We start from the raw sequence: 17,225 nt of genomic DNA, 5'->3' as shown, positions 1-17,225 counted from the left end.
GGGCCTACTTGTGTTAGGCATATCAAAAAGACAAAGATCTCTGCCCTCATGGGGCTTATATTTTAATGAGGGGGGACAGACCAAAAACAATGAATATAATAAATAATTTAAAATTTTGTGTAATTATATAATAAATAAATGAAGTATATAGAATAATGCATCCACTCTTTGATCCAACAATTCATTTCCAGAAATTTCCAAAAAAACTAATATGAACAACTCACAGACTTAGAAAACAAACCAGGGGGGAAGGGTGGGGGGAAGGGATAGTTAGGGAGTTTGCGATTGCCATGTACACACTGCTATATTTAAAATGGATAACCAGGGACTTCCCTGGTGGCGCAGTGGTTAAGACTCCACGCTCCCAATGCAGGGGGGCCAGGGTTCAATCCCTGGTCAGGGAACTAGATCCCACATGCAATGCTGCAACTAAGAGTTTGCATGCCACAACTAAGGAGCCGACGAGCCACAACTAAGGGGGCCACCTGCTGCAACTAAGACCCAGCGCAACCAAATAAATAAATAATTAATTAATTAAAAGAAATAAAATAAAATGGATAACCAACAAGGACCTCTACTGTATAGCACAGGGAACTCTGCTCAATATTATGTAACAACCTAAATGGGAAAAGAATTTGAAAAAGGATAGATACGTGCATATGTATAACTGAATCACTCTGCTCCACACCTGAAACTATCACAACATTTTTAGTCAACTATACTCCAATATAAAATAAAAAGTTTAAGAAAAAAAACTAGTATGTGCAAAAACTTAGTTATAAGCAGTATTTTTATAGTAGAGGGAAAAATTGGAAACAAATATCCAACAATAGGGAAATGGTAAAATAAATTAAGATGTATCTATGACTATATAATGCAGCCAATAAGCATCATTTATAAAATAAATGTGATGTAAGAAAACAGTCAAAACAAATTCCTCAGTGGAAAAAATCAGACAGAAAAAAAAGAATGAAAAGTGTATTACCGGGCTTCCTTGGTGGCAGAGTGGTTAAGAATCTGCCTGCCAATGCAGGGGACACGGGTTCGAGCCCTGGTCCGGGAAGATCCCACATGCCACGGAGCAACTGAGCCCGTGCGCCACAACTACTGAGCCTGCGCTCTAGAGCCCGCGAGCCACAACTACTCAGCCTGTGTGCCACAACTACTGAAGCCCGCGTGCCTAGAGCCCATGCTCCGCAATGAGAGAGGCCACCGCAATGAGAAGCCCATGCACCGCAACGGAGAGTAGCCCCCGCTCGCCGCAACTAGAGAAAGCCCGCGCCCAGCAACGAAGACCCAACACAGCCAAAAATAAATAAATAAAATAAATAAATTTATTTTTTAAAAAAAGTATATTACCATTTTATATTAAAAACTCATATCTTAATGTACGTAAGAGAAAAATAAATAGAGAGTATCATAATGAGAAATGCAATGGCTATAATGGCTAGTGTGATAAAAGAATGATGTGGGGCTGATTGTACTTTATTTCTAAATTTTCCAAGTTTTCTATATTAAGCATGTATTATTTATATAGGAAGAAATATTATTTTTGAAAGATCCCAGTCCAATTTAGCACAGTCCCTATAATTCATTTAGTTATCCTTGTTTTATGGCACTAGGTAGAACTAGGTCCCAAAACAGGTATTATATGTCCATGCCTCCACTTCTTTTAATTCAAATCAATTTAAAATCACTGTATCCTTCTAGACAAGCAACTAAACTTTTAATTTTATAAGGTTCCACTTTCTCATCACATGATTATTATATTATTTATGACTTTGGACCTACCAAACTAAAAACACACATAACATTTAGTTGAATTTACTCACCACAGTACAATGGTCAGTAAGGAGAATAAATGATGCCAGAGGATCAAACCTGAGGTGAATATCCTCTCGAGCAGAAAATATGTGGTGAACACTCTTACTTCTTCCAGCAGAGTCCTAGTTATAAGCACAGCAGAGAAGCAACCCTCATGTACAAATACGTACAATGTTCCAAGATTAAGTTTCCAATAACTTTTGTCAGTTATCTCAGAATAAGCAACATTTTTTTCATTTACTTTTGATTCTTCCTATAAGCACTTTAAATAAAACTTCTTTTAAACCCTGTAATTCTAGATTTGAACTGGAAATATCAGCATGTATTACAATGTATTCTCTCTTTTAAAAAAAAGAAATCTGTATTTCCCTCTGTTTACAGAAAAGGCCTAAAAATAATAATGAACTCAACAACAATGAGCTAGCTGGGCTAGTGCCCAGATTTTGGTCTCAAAATAAAACTTCTCACTACAAGAAACCAGTGCTCTTTAGAGAAATAGGTGATTCCAGTTCTTGAGTAAGAAATGCAAAAGAACTTGAAACATCTTCTACCAGAAAGCAAGAAAACTAACAAGGACTACAGGGATTGTATCAAAGGACTTAGTGGCCAACTTGGAGAGGCTCCCATTAGTCAAAGACAAACAACTGAGCATCAAAAAGAATAAATGCAATAGACTGAAACATACCAAATATATATTTTTTAAACTATGAATTAATAATGATACTATAAGACTCATTTAGTTACCTTTGGCAGAAGCTAGAGAAGTAACTCATTACTTTGAAAACTGGTTTAGAACAGGAAAGGTGGAGGAAGAATGAAGACTTATCCTGCCTTTCCTGTATGAACTCTATATCTGGGTACCAAATAGATGAGGCAAATTTTTTCTTTGTGGGACTATTCTAACTAATACTCCTATAATTAGGAGTGGCAATTTGAATATCACCATTTTATAACTCTGATGAAATAATGGATCTAGGCTGAGATTATCAGTAAGTGCTAATCCCTCAGTGAAAAGCTGATTGGGTACTGAAAAGCTGAATGGAGGATAAGCCTGCAGTGTGCTGGCACTGGCTTGACTGACCCACAAGGGCCAACTGCTACATATTCAGGAATTTTGCAGACCAGCTGATGTGTCAGTAGCTTAAAACCAGCTACGGGAGGAATATTTATTCTATGGAAATTGGTATAAATCAGGGAGACGCTACAAATCAGGGTCCTCCCTTCAAACCTGCCCCAAGCTGGTTGTTAAATATTTACCAGCATACCACTGGGTAGGGTCAATAATATCTACATACATTGATCAATCTTAACATTATTAAAAGAGAGACAACCAGATACCATAAGCTTCTGATAAAAGCATAAAACACCAAATGAAGTATTCCTGCCAAAAAACAGACTCAGATCTGATCTAACCTCGAAATCTAACTACAGTAATAGAAACTAGATGGGGTAGAGGAACATGCTATATGATAACACATGGATATAAACAGCAAAAATCCAGAATACAGAAACAGTACAGGATAAAAGATCCAGTTTCCAAAGCAAACAAATTGAGAGGGGAAAAAAAAAGGAGGGTGGAGAGGGAACCTATAGGTTAAAAGACACTGAAGAGACAATCACCTAAATGCAATATTTGAGCCTTGTGTGGATTCTGATTTGAACCAACCAAATGCAATTATATGTGACAAAATAAGAAAACTGAACACTAGCCGGATAGTTTGATATTAAGGAATTACTGTTAATTTTTCAGGTGTGATATGGTACTATGGTTACGTTTTTTTAAAATAGCTCTTATCTTTTAGAGATATATACTGTCATATTTACACAGATGAAATGACATCGTGGTACAGGGAGGAGAGAAGTGGATGGGGTACAGATGAAACAAGACTGGTCAAAAGGTGATAATCTTTGAAGTTGGGTGAAGGATACATGGAGATTTATTATAGTATTTCTTTCATATATTTAAAAAATTCCTCATCATAAAAAGTTTTAAAATAGCAAAAAGAACTTGTATTGGTGTTTATCAAACTTTTATTGCTCAAATGTTCTTACTCTGAATGACAAGTTCTTGGGTTTTTTTTTTTAAGTTCTTGTTTTAAAGCAGAGCTTTTCTTTTATTTTGAGATATAGAGATTTCTAGAGTTTACCCTTTAAATTGGCAAAGGAGGCACAATAATCTTAAATTCTGGTTCTCAAACTTTAATGCACATCAGAATCACCTGGAGGGACTGTCAAAACAGATGGCTGGGTTCCATCTCCAGAGTTTCTGATACATAGGTTTGGGATGGGATTTCTAACAAGTTCCTAGGTGATGTTGATGCTACTACTTCAGGAACCACACTGAGAACTGACCCAACTTTACAGATATTTAATAAATACAGTGAATAGGTAAAATATAAGATAATAAATCGATGTCTTCTCCTATGAATTTTTCTTTCAGACTTATCTATGGTATACTGTATTTAAAAGGACAGAACTTTCTCACTGATGAATGAGGGGACAGGTTCCCTGTTTAATATTAAGTAGACTAATTTTTTAAAGTTATACTTATAGACATAAAACAGATCAGTGGTTGCCTGGAAATGAGGGTGGAGGGAAGGCAGTTGCAAAGGGATGTAAGAAAACTTTTGAGGGTGATAGATCATATTGATTGTAGAAATGGTTTTAAGGATGTATAAGAAAGTCAAAACACACAAAATTGTACTCTTTAAATATATGGAGTTTTTTAATATAAATTATACCTCAATAACGTAAGAAATGTTAAACATATAAAAAGTATATGTGATTTCACATTTTTACTAAGAATTCAACTAAGCAGGCAGAAATGTTTCAAGAAATGTGAGCTATGGTTTCTTCCTCATAAAACTACAGAAGCTGGGGTTCGGAAGCAATCCAAAGATTTGGAAGTTCCCCATTCCAACAGTGAGCAGGTCTCCTACGGTTGCTCCTACTTCTTCCCCATGACTGTAAAGATAGGGAACAATTTATTCTATGTGCACTTGTATCTTCAAGTCTTTTTAAAATGAGCCAACTTCTAATATGAAAGACATTAAGGAGTTCATCCCCAGGAGTCCCTCCTTCCACTTCCTACCCATGAGTGTCTTCTTCCTCCTAAGCAGAACACTTCAAAGATGGGTGGTACTGCAAAGTGCCTTCTCTCATTTCCTCATCTATGAATTGGGGATAAAACTACCCACCACATAAGATTGTTACACAGATTTCGTAAAAAATTCTAAGTGTCTGGCATCTCCTTAGAAGAAGCTCAGTAAATAGCTCCTTCCTGCTCTAAATCCTTCTCTGTGACACATACAAAAAAGATAATGAAAATAATCACATGTGTTTTCTGAAGGATTACTTGATAATCTTCAAACTAAGACTTAACATTAAAAGATTAAATAGTTTAAAACTTCATCAAATCATAAAGTTGTAGAAATTGACAGATTTTTTTTTCTAGAAACTAATTTTTTAGCACAGTCTATCCCCTAAAGTGTTTCAGATTGTTGATGAAACTGCTCTACTTTGGTGATGATGATCACTTTCTACTCCGGCAGGTCTAGTGAATTAAATGTTCCCCAAGCTGAATCAGAAAAGGGACAGGCAGACAGTTACTGCATGTGCTATCAATGCCCACTCGCCAAACAAAAAAATCCCTTTGATGGATGCCTTAAAAATTATTTACCCTAGAGCTTTCAAAATAGTGACACAATTTCCTATTCTTGGAGACAGCAATCAAAGGCGTGGATATGTAAATATTATATGTTTTCCAACTTATTCTATTATCTTTAGGAATACTGGGGAATGTGCTCCCATTATTAAAAGATTCTGGCCAAAGTTGGAAGAAAACAGAAGAATGATTCCCTGGGTATAAAAAGAGGGGACTATAGCCAGTAGTTGCACACTCATGTCCTCTGCCCAGTTTTTAGTCTAAAAGTAGAATTATTCCTGAGTGTCCATTTTCAGAACATACTAAATCCAGTGTATTCAAATTTTGTATTCACTTAGTTTCAACTTATCAATTGACAAAAACAAAAACAAAACAAAACAAAAAACAAATCAGAGTTCAATGTGGTTACAGCCTAATCATTCACATAGCAAGTTGAAAATTACTAACTTACCTGGACGATTACTTCTATGTTATGTGTCTTATTACTGTAGTTTCTCGGATTCCACTTTAGTATGAAAATAGGACCAGACAAATGACTAGCTTGCCCTAAATGAACTCCATCAATCTTAACTGCGACTGAAGTAATGGAGGATAAGGAGAACACCAAGACTCTAAAATGAGAGCATAAATGCACGGTTTTAGGTATTTGGCATTGTTTTTATAAAGAAGAATAACCCTATTATAACCTGAAAAGATGTAAGTACAGATGGCCTTCCGTTGGTTGATCTGCGAGTTACTGGGATGTGGAACCTGTGGTTTCTACCAACCATGGATTGAAAATATTCAGAAAAGAAAAATTTCAAGAAAGTTCCAAAAAGCAAAACTTTAATTTGCCTCTCGCCAGCAACTATTTACATAGCAGTTACATTGTGTTAGGTATTATAAGTAATCTAGATATGATTTAAAGTATAGGGAGGGTGTGCATAGGTTATATGCAAATACTACACCAGTTTATACAAAGGACTTGAGCATCTGTACACTTTGGTATTCCCAGGGGGTCCTGGAACCAATCCCCCAGAGATACCGAGGGACAACGGTAAGGCAGACCATTACATTGTACACCTGTTCATATGACACTCTTCATATGATCTGGTTTCTTTCTAAATGGTGGCTTCTGGAGTTGTATAATTCAGCCAACCTGAACTGGTGAGAAATTAGAAACTATTCTAAATCTAAATCTGATATCCAGCTCCTATCAAGAAACCTGACCGGGACTTCCCTGGTGGCGCAGTGGTTAAGAATCCGCCTGCCGGGCTTCCCTGGTGGCGCAGTGGTTGAGAATCTGCCTGCTAATGCAGGGGACACGGGTTCGAGCCCTGGTCTGGGAAGATCCCACATGCCGAGGAGCAACTAGGCCCGTGAGCCACAACTACTGAGCCTGCGCTTCTGGAGCCTGTGCTCCGCAACAAGAGAGGCCACGACAGTGAGAGGCCCGCGCACCGCGATGAAGAGTGGCCCCCGCTTGCCGCAACTAGAGGAAGCCCTCGCACAGAAACGAAGACCCAACACAGCCAAAAATAAATACATAAATAAATAAATAAATAAATAAATAATAAAAAAAAAAAAAAAAAAAAAGAATCCGCCTGCCAATGCAGGGGACACGGGTTCGAGCCCTGGTCCGGGAAGATCCCACATGCTGCAGAGCAACTAAGCTCACACGCCACAACTACTGAGCCTGAGCTCTAGAGCCCGCGAGCCACAACCACTGAGCCCACGCGCCACAACTACTGAAGCCCACGTGCCTAGACCCCGTGCTCCGCAACAAGAGAAGCCACCGCAATGAGAAGCCCTCCAGCAACAAAGAGTAGCCTCCGCTCGCTGCAACTAGCGAAAGCCCGCGCACAGCAACGAAGACCCAACGCAGCCAAAAATAAATAAATAAATAAATAAATTTATTAAAAAAAAAAAAAAAGAAAGAAACCTGACCGAGAGATGTATGTTCCACTTACCTAGTGATCAAAAGAAATAAATGAAAACATATTGGTACCCTTTTTTCCAGAATAATTAGTAAATCTTTTTAAAAGTACAATATCCAATAATGATAAGAGTGCTGTGAAACTGGTGCTCATATTGCTTGATAACATTATAAATTAGTATCTGTTTTAAAAAGTAATCAGGTACCTTGTGCACTGCTGGTGGGAATGTGAAATGGCGCAGCCACTGTGGAAAACAATGTGGAGGTTCCTCAGAAAATTAAACATTGAATTACCACATGATCCACCAATCCCACTTCTGAATATATACCCAAAGAACTGAAAGCAGGGACTGGAACACATATTTGTACACCCATGTTCATAGCAGCATTATTTACAGTAGTGAGAAGGCAGAAGCAAAAATGTCTATCAACAGATGAATGGATAAACAAATATGAAACAATGAATACTCAGCCTTAAAAAGCAAGGAAATTCTGAAACATGCTTCAAAATGGATGAAGACATTATGCTAAATGAAAGAAAGCCAGTCAAAAGGACAAATACTGTATGATTCCCCTATGAGGTACCTAGAGTCATCAAATTCATAGAGACAGAGTAGAATTGGAGGTTGCCAGGGGCTGGGGGGAGGGGGAATAGGGAGTTAGTGTTGAATGGGTACAGAGCTGCAGTTTTGGAAGCTGAAAAAAATGGTAGTGATGGTTGCACAACAATATAAAGGTACTTATTGCCACTAAAAATGTTTAACATGGTAAATTTTATGTTATGTATATTTTACCACAATTTTCTGAAAAAGAATAATGATTTTAGTTGCAAAAAAAAAAGTAATCAGGCAATCTTTATCAACAGTCACAAAGGAATTCAAACTATTTCACCTAGAATCCTATTTCCAGAACTCTATCTAAAGCAATTATTCAAATGAAGGAAGAATCTATATGCATCAGATGTTCATCCTCAAATGAGAAAAAAATCTAAAAGTTCACCAATAAGATAGGAAAATGGTTAAACTGTGGTCCATTCTCTCTGTTGACAGAAAAAAAGTAGCAATTAGAATACACTGTGCCCTATGATTACGACTGTGTAAATACAGGCCTGAAAGAGAATGCCTGAGAAGAAAAACTCATGTTAATAATAGTTCTATTGGGGGGTGGGGGGGGGGTGGGACATGGATACACATATAATCCCATTACTCTATTTTCCAAAAGTTATGTTGTACTACTTTTCAAAATAAAATTTAAAAGAGTATATTAAAACAAGTGCCCTTGGGCTTCCCTGGTGGCACAGTGGTTGAGAATCTGCCTGCTAATGCAGGGGACACGGGTTTGAGCCCTGGTCTGGGAAGATCCCACATGCCGCAGAACAACTAGGCCCGTGAGCCACAACTACTGAGCCTGCGCGTCTGGAGCCTGTGCTCCGCAACAAAAGAGGCCACGATAGTGAGAGGCCCGCGCACCGTGATGAAGAGTGGCCCCCGCTTGCCACAACTAGAGAAAGCCCTCACACAGAAACGAAGACCCAACACAGCCAAAAATAAATAAATAAATAAAAAATAAACTAAAATAAAAATACAAGTGCCCTTATGTTTGCAAAAGGTTATGTCTCTTTGCAAAAGGAATGTTAATGTCTCATTAAGATTCTATTTAATACTACTCAGCCATAAAAAAGAACAAAATAATGCCATCTGCAGCAACATGGATTCAACTAGAGATTACCATACTAAGTGAAGTTAGAAAGACAAATACCATATAGTATCACTTATATGTGGAATCTAAAATATGACACAAATTAACCTATCCATGAAACAGCAACAGAATCAGGGATATAGAAAATAGACTGGTGGTTGCCAAGGGGGAAGGGGTGGGGGAGGGAAGGACTGGGAGTTTGGGATTAGCAGATGCAAACTATTATATATAGGATGGGTAAACATCAAGGTCCTATAGTACAGCACAGGGAACTATATTCAATATCCTGTGATAAACCATAATGGAAAAGAATATGAAAAAGAATGTATACATGTATAACTGAGTCACTTTGCTCTCAGCAGTAATTAACACATTGTAATTCAACAATACTTCAATAAAAAATAAATTTAAAAAAATATTCTATTTATATACACTGTCAAATTCATATGCCAAATGAATTTTCAATTCCAAAAGGTTTACATAGTTTTTGCTTTTTTGAAAGGCTATGTAGCAAAACAAAAAAATATATACTTCTGATATACGATGTAAATTTTCTAAAGTAGGATACACATGAGCAGGTACATTATGATTACAGCAATGTAAAACCATGCATATAAAAAAAGCGAGAATAAAAGACAAAAATAATAATGGTAGGATTATGGGCTTCTAGATTTTCTTTTTTATTTCAGCAGCTTAAAAATTATATACTTTTTAACTGAATAGGAATGAAACAGTAGGCAATTTATATAATGTTTAGATTGCTGAGAAAACTAAAGTAGAGCATCTCATAGCTTTCACATAAGAATGCAATCACAATTACTTATTCTTCATCAATATCAAACTGAAAGTAAATTCTGAAAAATTGCTACATACCTGATGTGTGTTGAGTGAAGGAGTCTTTCTAGTGGTTCATGTTTAGCAGAACTATAGAGGAGTGATTTAGGATTAGTGATAAGAACCACAGGCCACTCGCCAAAGATCAAATCTGCAAAGCTAAAGAGGTCATGATCAAAAGCAAAGATCCGGTACCTAGACACCAGAGGACAAGAAGGTAATTTAGTTACTTCATATTATAAGAGGGCCTGAAGGATATATACAGAACAAATGTAAAAATATAAAACTATACTTTCTGAGATCATGAATTTGAATGCAGAGTAAATAATATTGTTCCTCTTTCTTCCCTTGCCCTTATCACTTTATACATTTTGGCACATGTGACATTTGTCACAACTGGGATCTGACTGAAGCAATGAATTTTCACTGTGTCCTAGAACAATGCCTGGTACATAGCATGTACTCTTTAATTTTTAAATGTCTGTTGAATTAAATCATTTGATTTCTATACTTTAAGGCTATTTTGAACCTAAAATATTCATCATAAGTCTAATAATATCTGACATTCTTCATCCCATCAACAATGCTACATAAAATATTAAAATAAACATAATTAGAAACCTTTAATTCTTCTTTTAAACTTTTATTTCTATAATTTCAAAGAAAACAGCAAAAGTTAAGTGGTTTTGATGTTCTAAATGCACAATGAAAGGTAAAACTATTCACTAAAAAGTAACCAAAGTTTTGTATTTTCTAACTTTTAGAACTAAGAAGAGAAATGATTAGCTATGGCAGAAACAATAGTGCTCACCAAACACTCCACGTGCTCCCCTGCATTTCCCAGTCTCCCTGGTATTAGGTTGGGACCATGTGACTAGTTCTGGCCAATGGGCTGTGAACAGAAGTGACACGTATCACACTTCTGGTCCAAAGTACTTAAGAATGGGTATGAGTTCTCTGTGCTCTCTTGCCTGCCCTGGAATTGAGGTATTGAAATAGTCACATTATAAGATGGAGGAAGTCTGAATCCCTGAGTTACCCCATGGAGGAGAATTTCCCTGACTCATACTGATTTACATAAATGAAAAAATAAACATCTGTTGTGTTAAGCCATTGATATTTCTAGATTTATTTGCATCCACAACAAAGCCTAGTCTAATATTACTAATATACTAACTGTTTTTAAAAACTCTCCTAGGGAATTCCCTGGCAGTCCAGTGGTTAGGACTCCGTGCTCTCACTGCTGAGGGCCGGGGTTCGATCCCCGGTCGGGGAGCTAGGATCCCACAAGCCACAAGGCACAGCCAAAAAAAACTCTTCTATTGTACTAATATAATTTAAACATTTATAAGGGCAGGTAAAGGTTAGGTCCTTTCAGAAAAACAAACTCCAAATAAAACCCCAGGGTTGGAACACAGGAGAGCAGGTGGGAAGAGAAAGAAAGGAAATGGCTCCATAATTAACATCACTTAACTTGTAACTGTAGCATTTATAAGAAATAAAGAAGCTGATCAAGGATTAGGAAGGCTACCTGGTAAAAGGCAATTCCAGCCTAGCCCACAGCCTCACAGTAATGAACAGTCAGGTCTTAGTTCAAAGTAATTACAGTTGCCAACTAATCACAGGCTTCAAGCATAGCTCTTATACAGTTTCTAGAAAAGCCAACTGAAATGAATAAGTACCTTCCAAGATATAAAGCTGCTTTTTAATGAATGGAAGTACAGTTGACCCTTGAACAATGCGGGCGTTGGGGCACCGACCCCCAAGCAGTAGAAAATTCGAGTATAATTTCCCAATCAGCCCTCTGTATCCTCAGTTCCGCATCCACAGATTCAACTATCCACAGATTGTGTGGTACTGTAGTAAGTATTTTGTGAAAAACATCTGAGTATACGTTGACCTGCACAGTTCAAACTGTGTTGTTCAAAGGTCAACTGTAGTTATTAGAAAGATAACATATTCAGCTCAACAAATATTCACTAAGTACCTAATATCTTCATAGCACTGGGTTTGACTAAGTTAAAGAGCAATTGATAAAAAACAATGCGATGATACTTATTTATACTTAAACTTGCACTTAAATAGTTATTCGCAAATATATATATTTCGTTCTTCTCAATAAATATATATTTAACTATACTGTATCCTTTTGATAAATAAGTTATGTTTTCTCTTCAGAAGACTTTAACCTTAGATCTAGCATATGACCCAGCATTTCCACTCCTGCATATATATCCAATTTGAAAAGATACATGCACCCCAACGTTCATAACAGAATTATTTACAATTGCCAAGATATGGAAGCAACCTAAGTGTCCATCAACAGAAGAATGGATAAAGAAGATGTGGTACATATACAATGAAATACTACTCAGCCATAAAAAAGAATGAAATTTTGCCAGTTGCGACAGTGATGGACTTGAAGGGTATTATGCTAAGTGAATAAGCCAGACAGAGAAAGACAAATACTGTACGATACCACTTACATGTGGAATCTAAGAAATACAACAAACTAGGGAATATAACAAAAAAGAAACAGACTTACAGATACAGAGAACAAACTAGTGGTTACCAGTGGGGAGAGGGAAGGGAGGAGGGGCAAGATAGAGGTGGGGGTTAAGAGGTACAAACTATTACATATAAAATAAGCTACAGGGATATATTGTACAGCACAGGGAATATAGCCAATATTTTACAATATCTATAAATGGAGTATAACCTTTAAAAATTGTGAATCACTATACTGTACAACTGTAACATAATATTGTACAACTATACTTCAATTAAAAAAGTGTCTAATAATAATAATTTTTAAAAGACTTTAACCTTAATAAAACCAACTATAATCTGTTTGAAGAACTTAAATCACTAAATCTTGTAGCAATAACTAGAAAGGCAGATATAAAATTCAGGGAAAAAGATGACATATTTCTAGCCCTAGTGTTTCTCAAAGTATGGTCCATTGAGCATCTGGTGGACTTTTTAAAAAAAAGCAGTTTCTTGTGTCCTAACCCAGACCAACACAGACAAAATCTCTAGAGACAGGGCCTGGTAATTTTTACTTTTCATAAGCTCCTCCATAGATCTCGTGTATACTAGATTTTGAGAACTATTTCCTAGAGGATGCGTTTGAAAAGCCAACATAACATAGTGATGGCAAACATAATTGCTGCAACAAGGTTTTTGCATAAGGATAAAAATTGCCAGATACATATATTCCTTCAAAAACATAGAGATAGCACATGTTTTTCCTTAACTGGGATCACTCATGATAGTGATCAGAAAACTATCATTGCTTTAGCAAAACTTACACGTATAAGTTGTATTCTGTGGGGTAGTTCCCTTACCTTCTGTTAACCATCCAGTCTCCCACCTCAAGTTCCAAAGTGCCCTGGAAGTGACGAGTGTGCAAAACAGGCATCAGTCCACCAAGTGTGTGGAGGTGCCCACACAAATAAGCTGTAGCCGAACTAACCAATGAAAAATAAATGAAATAAGTGAACAAAGATAACTTGTGATGCCAAACTAATAAAAATATCTCTTCAGAAAAGCAAGATAGGTAGAACAACATAAAAGAATTAAAAGCAATTAATTTTGATTTTGGAAGCCTGCCTCACCTCATTATGGACTGAATTCCTGGTGATGGAGAAAGGATAGTGGATGTTGTAAAGTGTCCAAACCAAATACTGTGGTTGCTCCGACTACTCTCCTTGGCCAGTAATAAAAGATCCTCCATCTGTTTCTGAAATCAGAGAAAAACAGAAGGAGCTTTAATTAGGGCTCAGGCTGAAATCTAATGTCAACAGGTTACACGACTCCCTTGAGGTTTTATAATAAGTATATTACCTCTAAAGCTTAAACCCTACTAATCAGTGACCTGTATGGACCTCTGTAAATTTCAAACTTTTTAAACATACAATTCATTTGATCCTAAAAATAACTCTGCACTAACTAGGACAGCGATTATTCCCATTTGATAAAGAAACAGAAATAAACAATCTTTAAATTACATAAATTTTTTTCTTTATTTATAAATTTCTTTGCAGCAATTAAGAACCACTAATCTTTTCAGCCCTGTATACCACAGTGCAATTAATAAAGAGGATATTGAAACTAAACTTCTAAAACAAGATGTACATATGTCCACAGAAAGCCTTGTACCTGAATATTTACAACATTCTACTCATAACAGACAAAAACTAGAAACCATCAAAAAACTGCAGTATAGCCATACCCATACAATGGAATACTACTCAGCAATAAAAAGGATACACACAGTAATACGGATGAATCTCAAAAACATACTAAGCAAAAGAAGCCAGGGCTTCCCTGGTGGTGCAGTGGTTGAGAATCTGCCTGCCAATGCAGGGGACACGGGTTCGAGCCCTGGTCTGGGACGATCCCACATGCCGCAGAGCGACTAGGCCCGTGTGCCACAGTTACTGAGCCTGCGCGTCTGGAGCCTGTGCTCCACAACAAGAGAGGCCGCGATAGTGAGAGGCCCTCACCCCGCGATGAAGAGTGGTCCCCACTTGCCGCAACTAGAGAAAGCCCTCGCACAGAAACGAAGACCCAACACAGCCATAAATAAATAAATAAGTAAATAAATAAAAATTAAAAAAAAAAAAGAATTAAAAAAAAGAAGCCAGACACAAGAGTACATACTGTATGATTTCATTTATGTAAAATTCTAGAACAAACAGTACTAATCTATACTGACAGAAAACCCGTCAGTGGTTCCCTGGGACTGCAGGTGAAGACTAACAACACAAGAGAACTTTCTGGGGTAATGGAAATGTTCTGTCTTGATTGTGGTGACAGTTACACCAGTATATACATTTGTCAAAACTCTTCAAATACTCAAAATGAGTGCATTTTATTGTCTGTAAACCATCCCTCATAAAGATTATTTCTAAAATAACTTGTATATATAAAAATGTACATTAATATTATCTCCAAAGTGCTTATAGCAATGAATTCCTGGCTCCTACTTTCAGAGTTTCTAATTTGGTAAGTCTCAGACAAAGCCTAGGAATCTGCATTTTACAAGACAGCTGCTTTTCATGCAGATTATCAAATCATACCTTAAAAAACACCATTCTAAGGGGTAGGCATTAAAATAATAAGCTGATCAACTCCGTCTAAAGACACTCAGTAGACAGGAAACAAAATATACCTTCCTTAAATAAAATGTCTAATGAACCCAAAGCATTTAACAATATTCTGCTCAAGTTTCTTTGAACCCTCATACCACTTTGAATCTTTCAGCACTTAGCAAATTCTGCCTTTTATTATAGTTATTTCTGTATAGGTCTTAAGCCCCACCAGTACATTAAATATTCTAAGAGGCCAAGGACTTGATCTTATCACCCTTGTATTCTTATATATGGGCACATATGTCTTGCATTTGGGCACGTGCTCAATAATGAGTTGACATTTGCTGTACCAAGAAATAATTAGAGGTTCTCAGATGTGACTTTCCATACAGTTTTAATCCAGCAACAATTTTCACCGAGCTTAACGAAAAATACTTTAAAAGAAACTTATTTAGGACTTCCTTGGTGGCGCAGTGGTTAAGAATCTGCCTGCCAATGCAGGGGACACAGGTTCGAGCCCTGATCTGGGAAGATGCCACATGCTGTGGAGCAACTAAGCCCGTGCGCCACAACTACTGAGCCTGCGCTCTAGAGCCCACGAGCCACAACTGTAGAGCCCACGAGCCACAGCTACTGAAGCCCGCACACCTAGAGCCCGTGCTCCGCAACAAGAGAAGCCACTGCAATGAGAAGCCCGCGCACCGCAAGGAAGAGTAGCAAGCGCACTGCAAGAAGAGGAGCCCCCGCTCGTCACAACTATAGAAAGCCTGCATGCAGCAATGAAGACCCAATGCAGACAAAAAATAAATGAAAAAAAAAAAAAAAAAGAAAACTCATTTACTTCCATGGTTGCCCTTCTCTTACCAAAAAAAACAGACCATTAGTTAGAAATGGCAACTGTGGGGATTTAGGAATATACCATATAGTATACAAAGCTGTATGCCCTGCACCTTGCAAAATGCATGTTGCACTTAGTACATATTTATTTTTTTAAAATATTTATTTATTTGCCTGTGCTGGGTTAGTTGTGGCATGCAGGATCTTCGTTGCAGTATGCAGGCTCTTTTAGTTGCGGTATGCGGGCTCTTAGTTGTGGCATGCGGGATCTAGTTCCCTGACCAGGAATCAAACCCTGGTCCCCTGCATTGGGAGCAAGGAGTCTTAACCACTGGACCACCAGGGAAGTCCCAGTACATATTTAGCAAATGTTTACTGAATTAATGTAAAATGTGAGGTACTGCTTTCCCAGATTTTGGAACAAGGACAGGGATAACAATAATAGGGTTCAAGTAGTCAATAATTTCTTCTAGCCATACCTGTAACCACAGTAGAATTTTCCTCAAGCATTTCTAGATAAGAACTTGTTTACCTAGTATAACTTTAAGTGAGCCGCATGTATCTGGGAAAAGATAAAATAGGTTAGCTGCAAAGGGAAGTGAGATTTTTTTTACTGTACCTGATCTAAAATTCCAAAGAAATTAAAAGGTCTCTTAGGCCCTGGATTTAGAGTGGCATCCAAAGAGATGAAAGAATAGTTGCCAAAGGGAGTACTGTGGACGTAATGGAAAGAGCCATCCCTACGTACAGCAGAATATTTCCTAAAAAATACAAGACAGGAAAGTTTTAGTGTAATCATAAAATGACAGAATGAGTTTAAATTCCTGCCCTAAAATCACACTATATTTTGCCTCCCTTTGAAAAGGAAATTTCCATGATCTGACAGAGAAATACACAAAACTAGATCCACAATGGATACATCGATTAAAAGAAATTTTAAAGATTTTCTCCCACTGCCTCCAAAGATTCAGGCAAACATATTCATCAGTAACCAAGCACAAGGTCACCAAGCAAAGCAGAGAAGTAGGTGGCTAATTTAGGTGGTCCACTTAACATTTTAAAAGAGATTAGTCAGAATCCAGGGAAATGGTATTTATCAATCATTAAAAATTTTAGTGAGGGCCTTCTAAGTACCTAGCAGAATTCTTGGTGTAGTGAGATACAACTGTTTACTTCTTGAAGCAGGACTGCAGAGGCTTAAGTCACAATAAAGCCTTGCAAAGATGAAGTCATCAAGCCAGGAGAAAAATGTTAGGTCTGGGCCAGTAAATCTTTTATCGGTTCCTAAAAATATATTGAAAACATACACAGGGTCCCCATCCGGTAATGAAAGTCCTCACCACCCTAAGTATCAACA

At 37.3% G+C, this 17,225-nt stretch overlaps 1 protein-coding gene across 7 annotated transcripts in view; it reads right to left on the bottom strand.

Moving 5' to 3' along the window:
- Positions 1-17,225, bottom strand: part of TMEM62 (transmembrane protein 62) — a 45,668-nt gene that overhangs the window by 9,529 nt on the left and 18,914 nt on the right. For 5 of the 7 annotated variants that reach the window (XM_082453095.1, XM_082453094.1, XM_082453099.1 and 2 more), the window contains 6 exons: positions 16,488-16,629; positions 13,553-13,677; positions 13,283-13,405; positions 9,975-10,130; positions 5,940-6,099; positions 1,833-1,946 (listed from right to left, as the gene is read on the bottom strand). In XM_082453095.1, coding sequence (XP_082309221.1) covers positions 1,833-1,946; positions 5,940-6,099; positions 9,975-10,130; positions 13,283-13,405; positions 13,553-13,677; positions 16,488-16,629 — 820 coding nt within the window. Of the gene's footprint in view, positions 1-1,832; positions 1,947-5,939; positions 6,100-9,974; positions 10,131-13,282; positions 13,406-13,552; positions 13,678-16,347; positions 16,431-16,487; positions 16,630-17,225 lie in introns of all 7 variants that reach the window. The other 2 variants (XM_082453100.1, XM_082453098.1) reach the window with 2 other exon arrangements.

Source organism: Balaenoptera physalus, assembly GCF_965194825.1.
Source record: "Balaenoptera physalus genome assembly, chromosome: 2".
Taxonomy (NCBI): domain Eukaryota; kingdom Metazoa; phylum Chordata; class Mammalia; order Artiodactyla; family Balaenopteridae; genus Balaenoptera; species Balaenoptera physalus.
The sequence above is the reverse complement of the archived record's forward strand: the minus strand, read 5'-3'. Positions and strand labels throughout refer to the sequence as shown.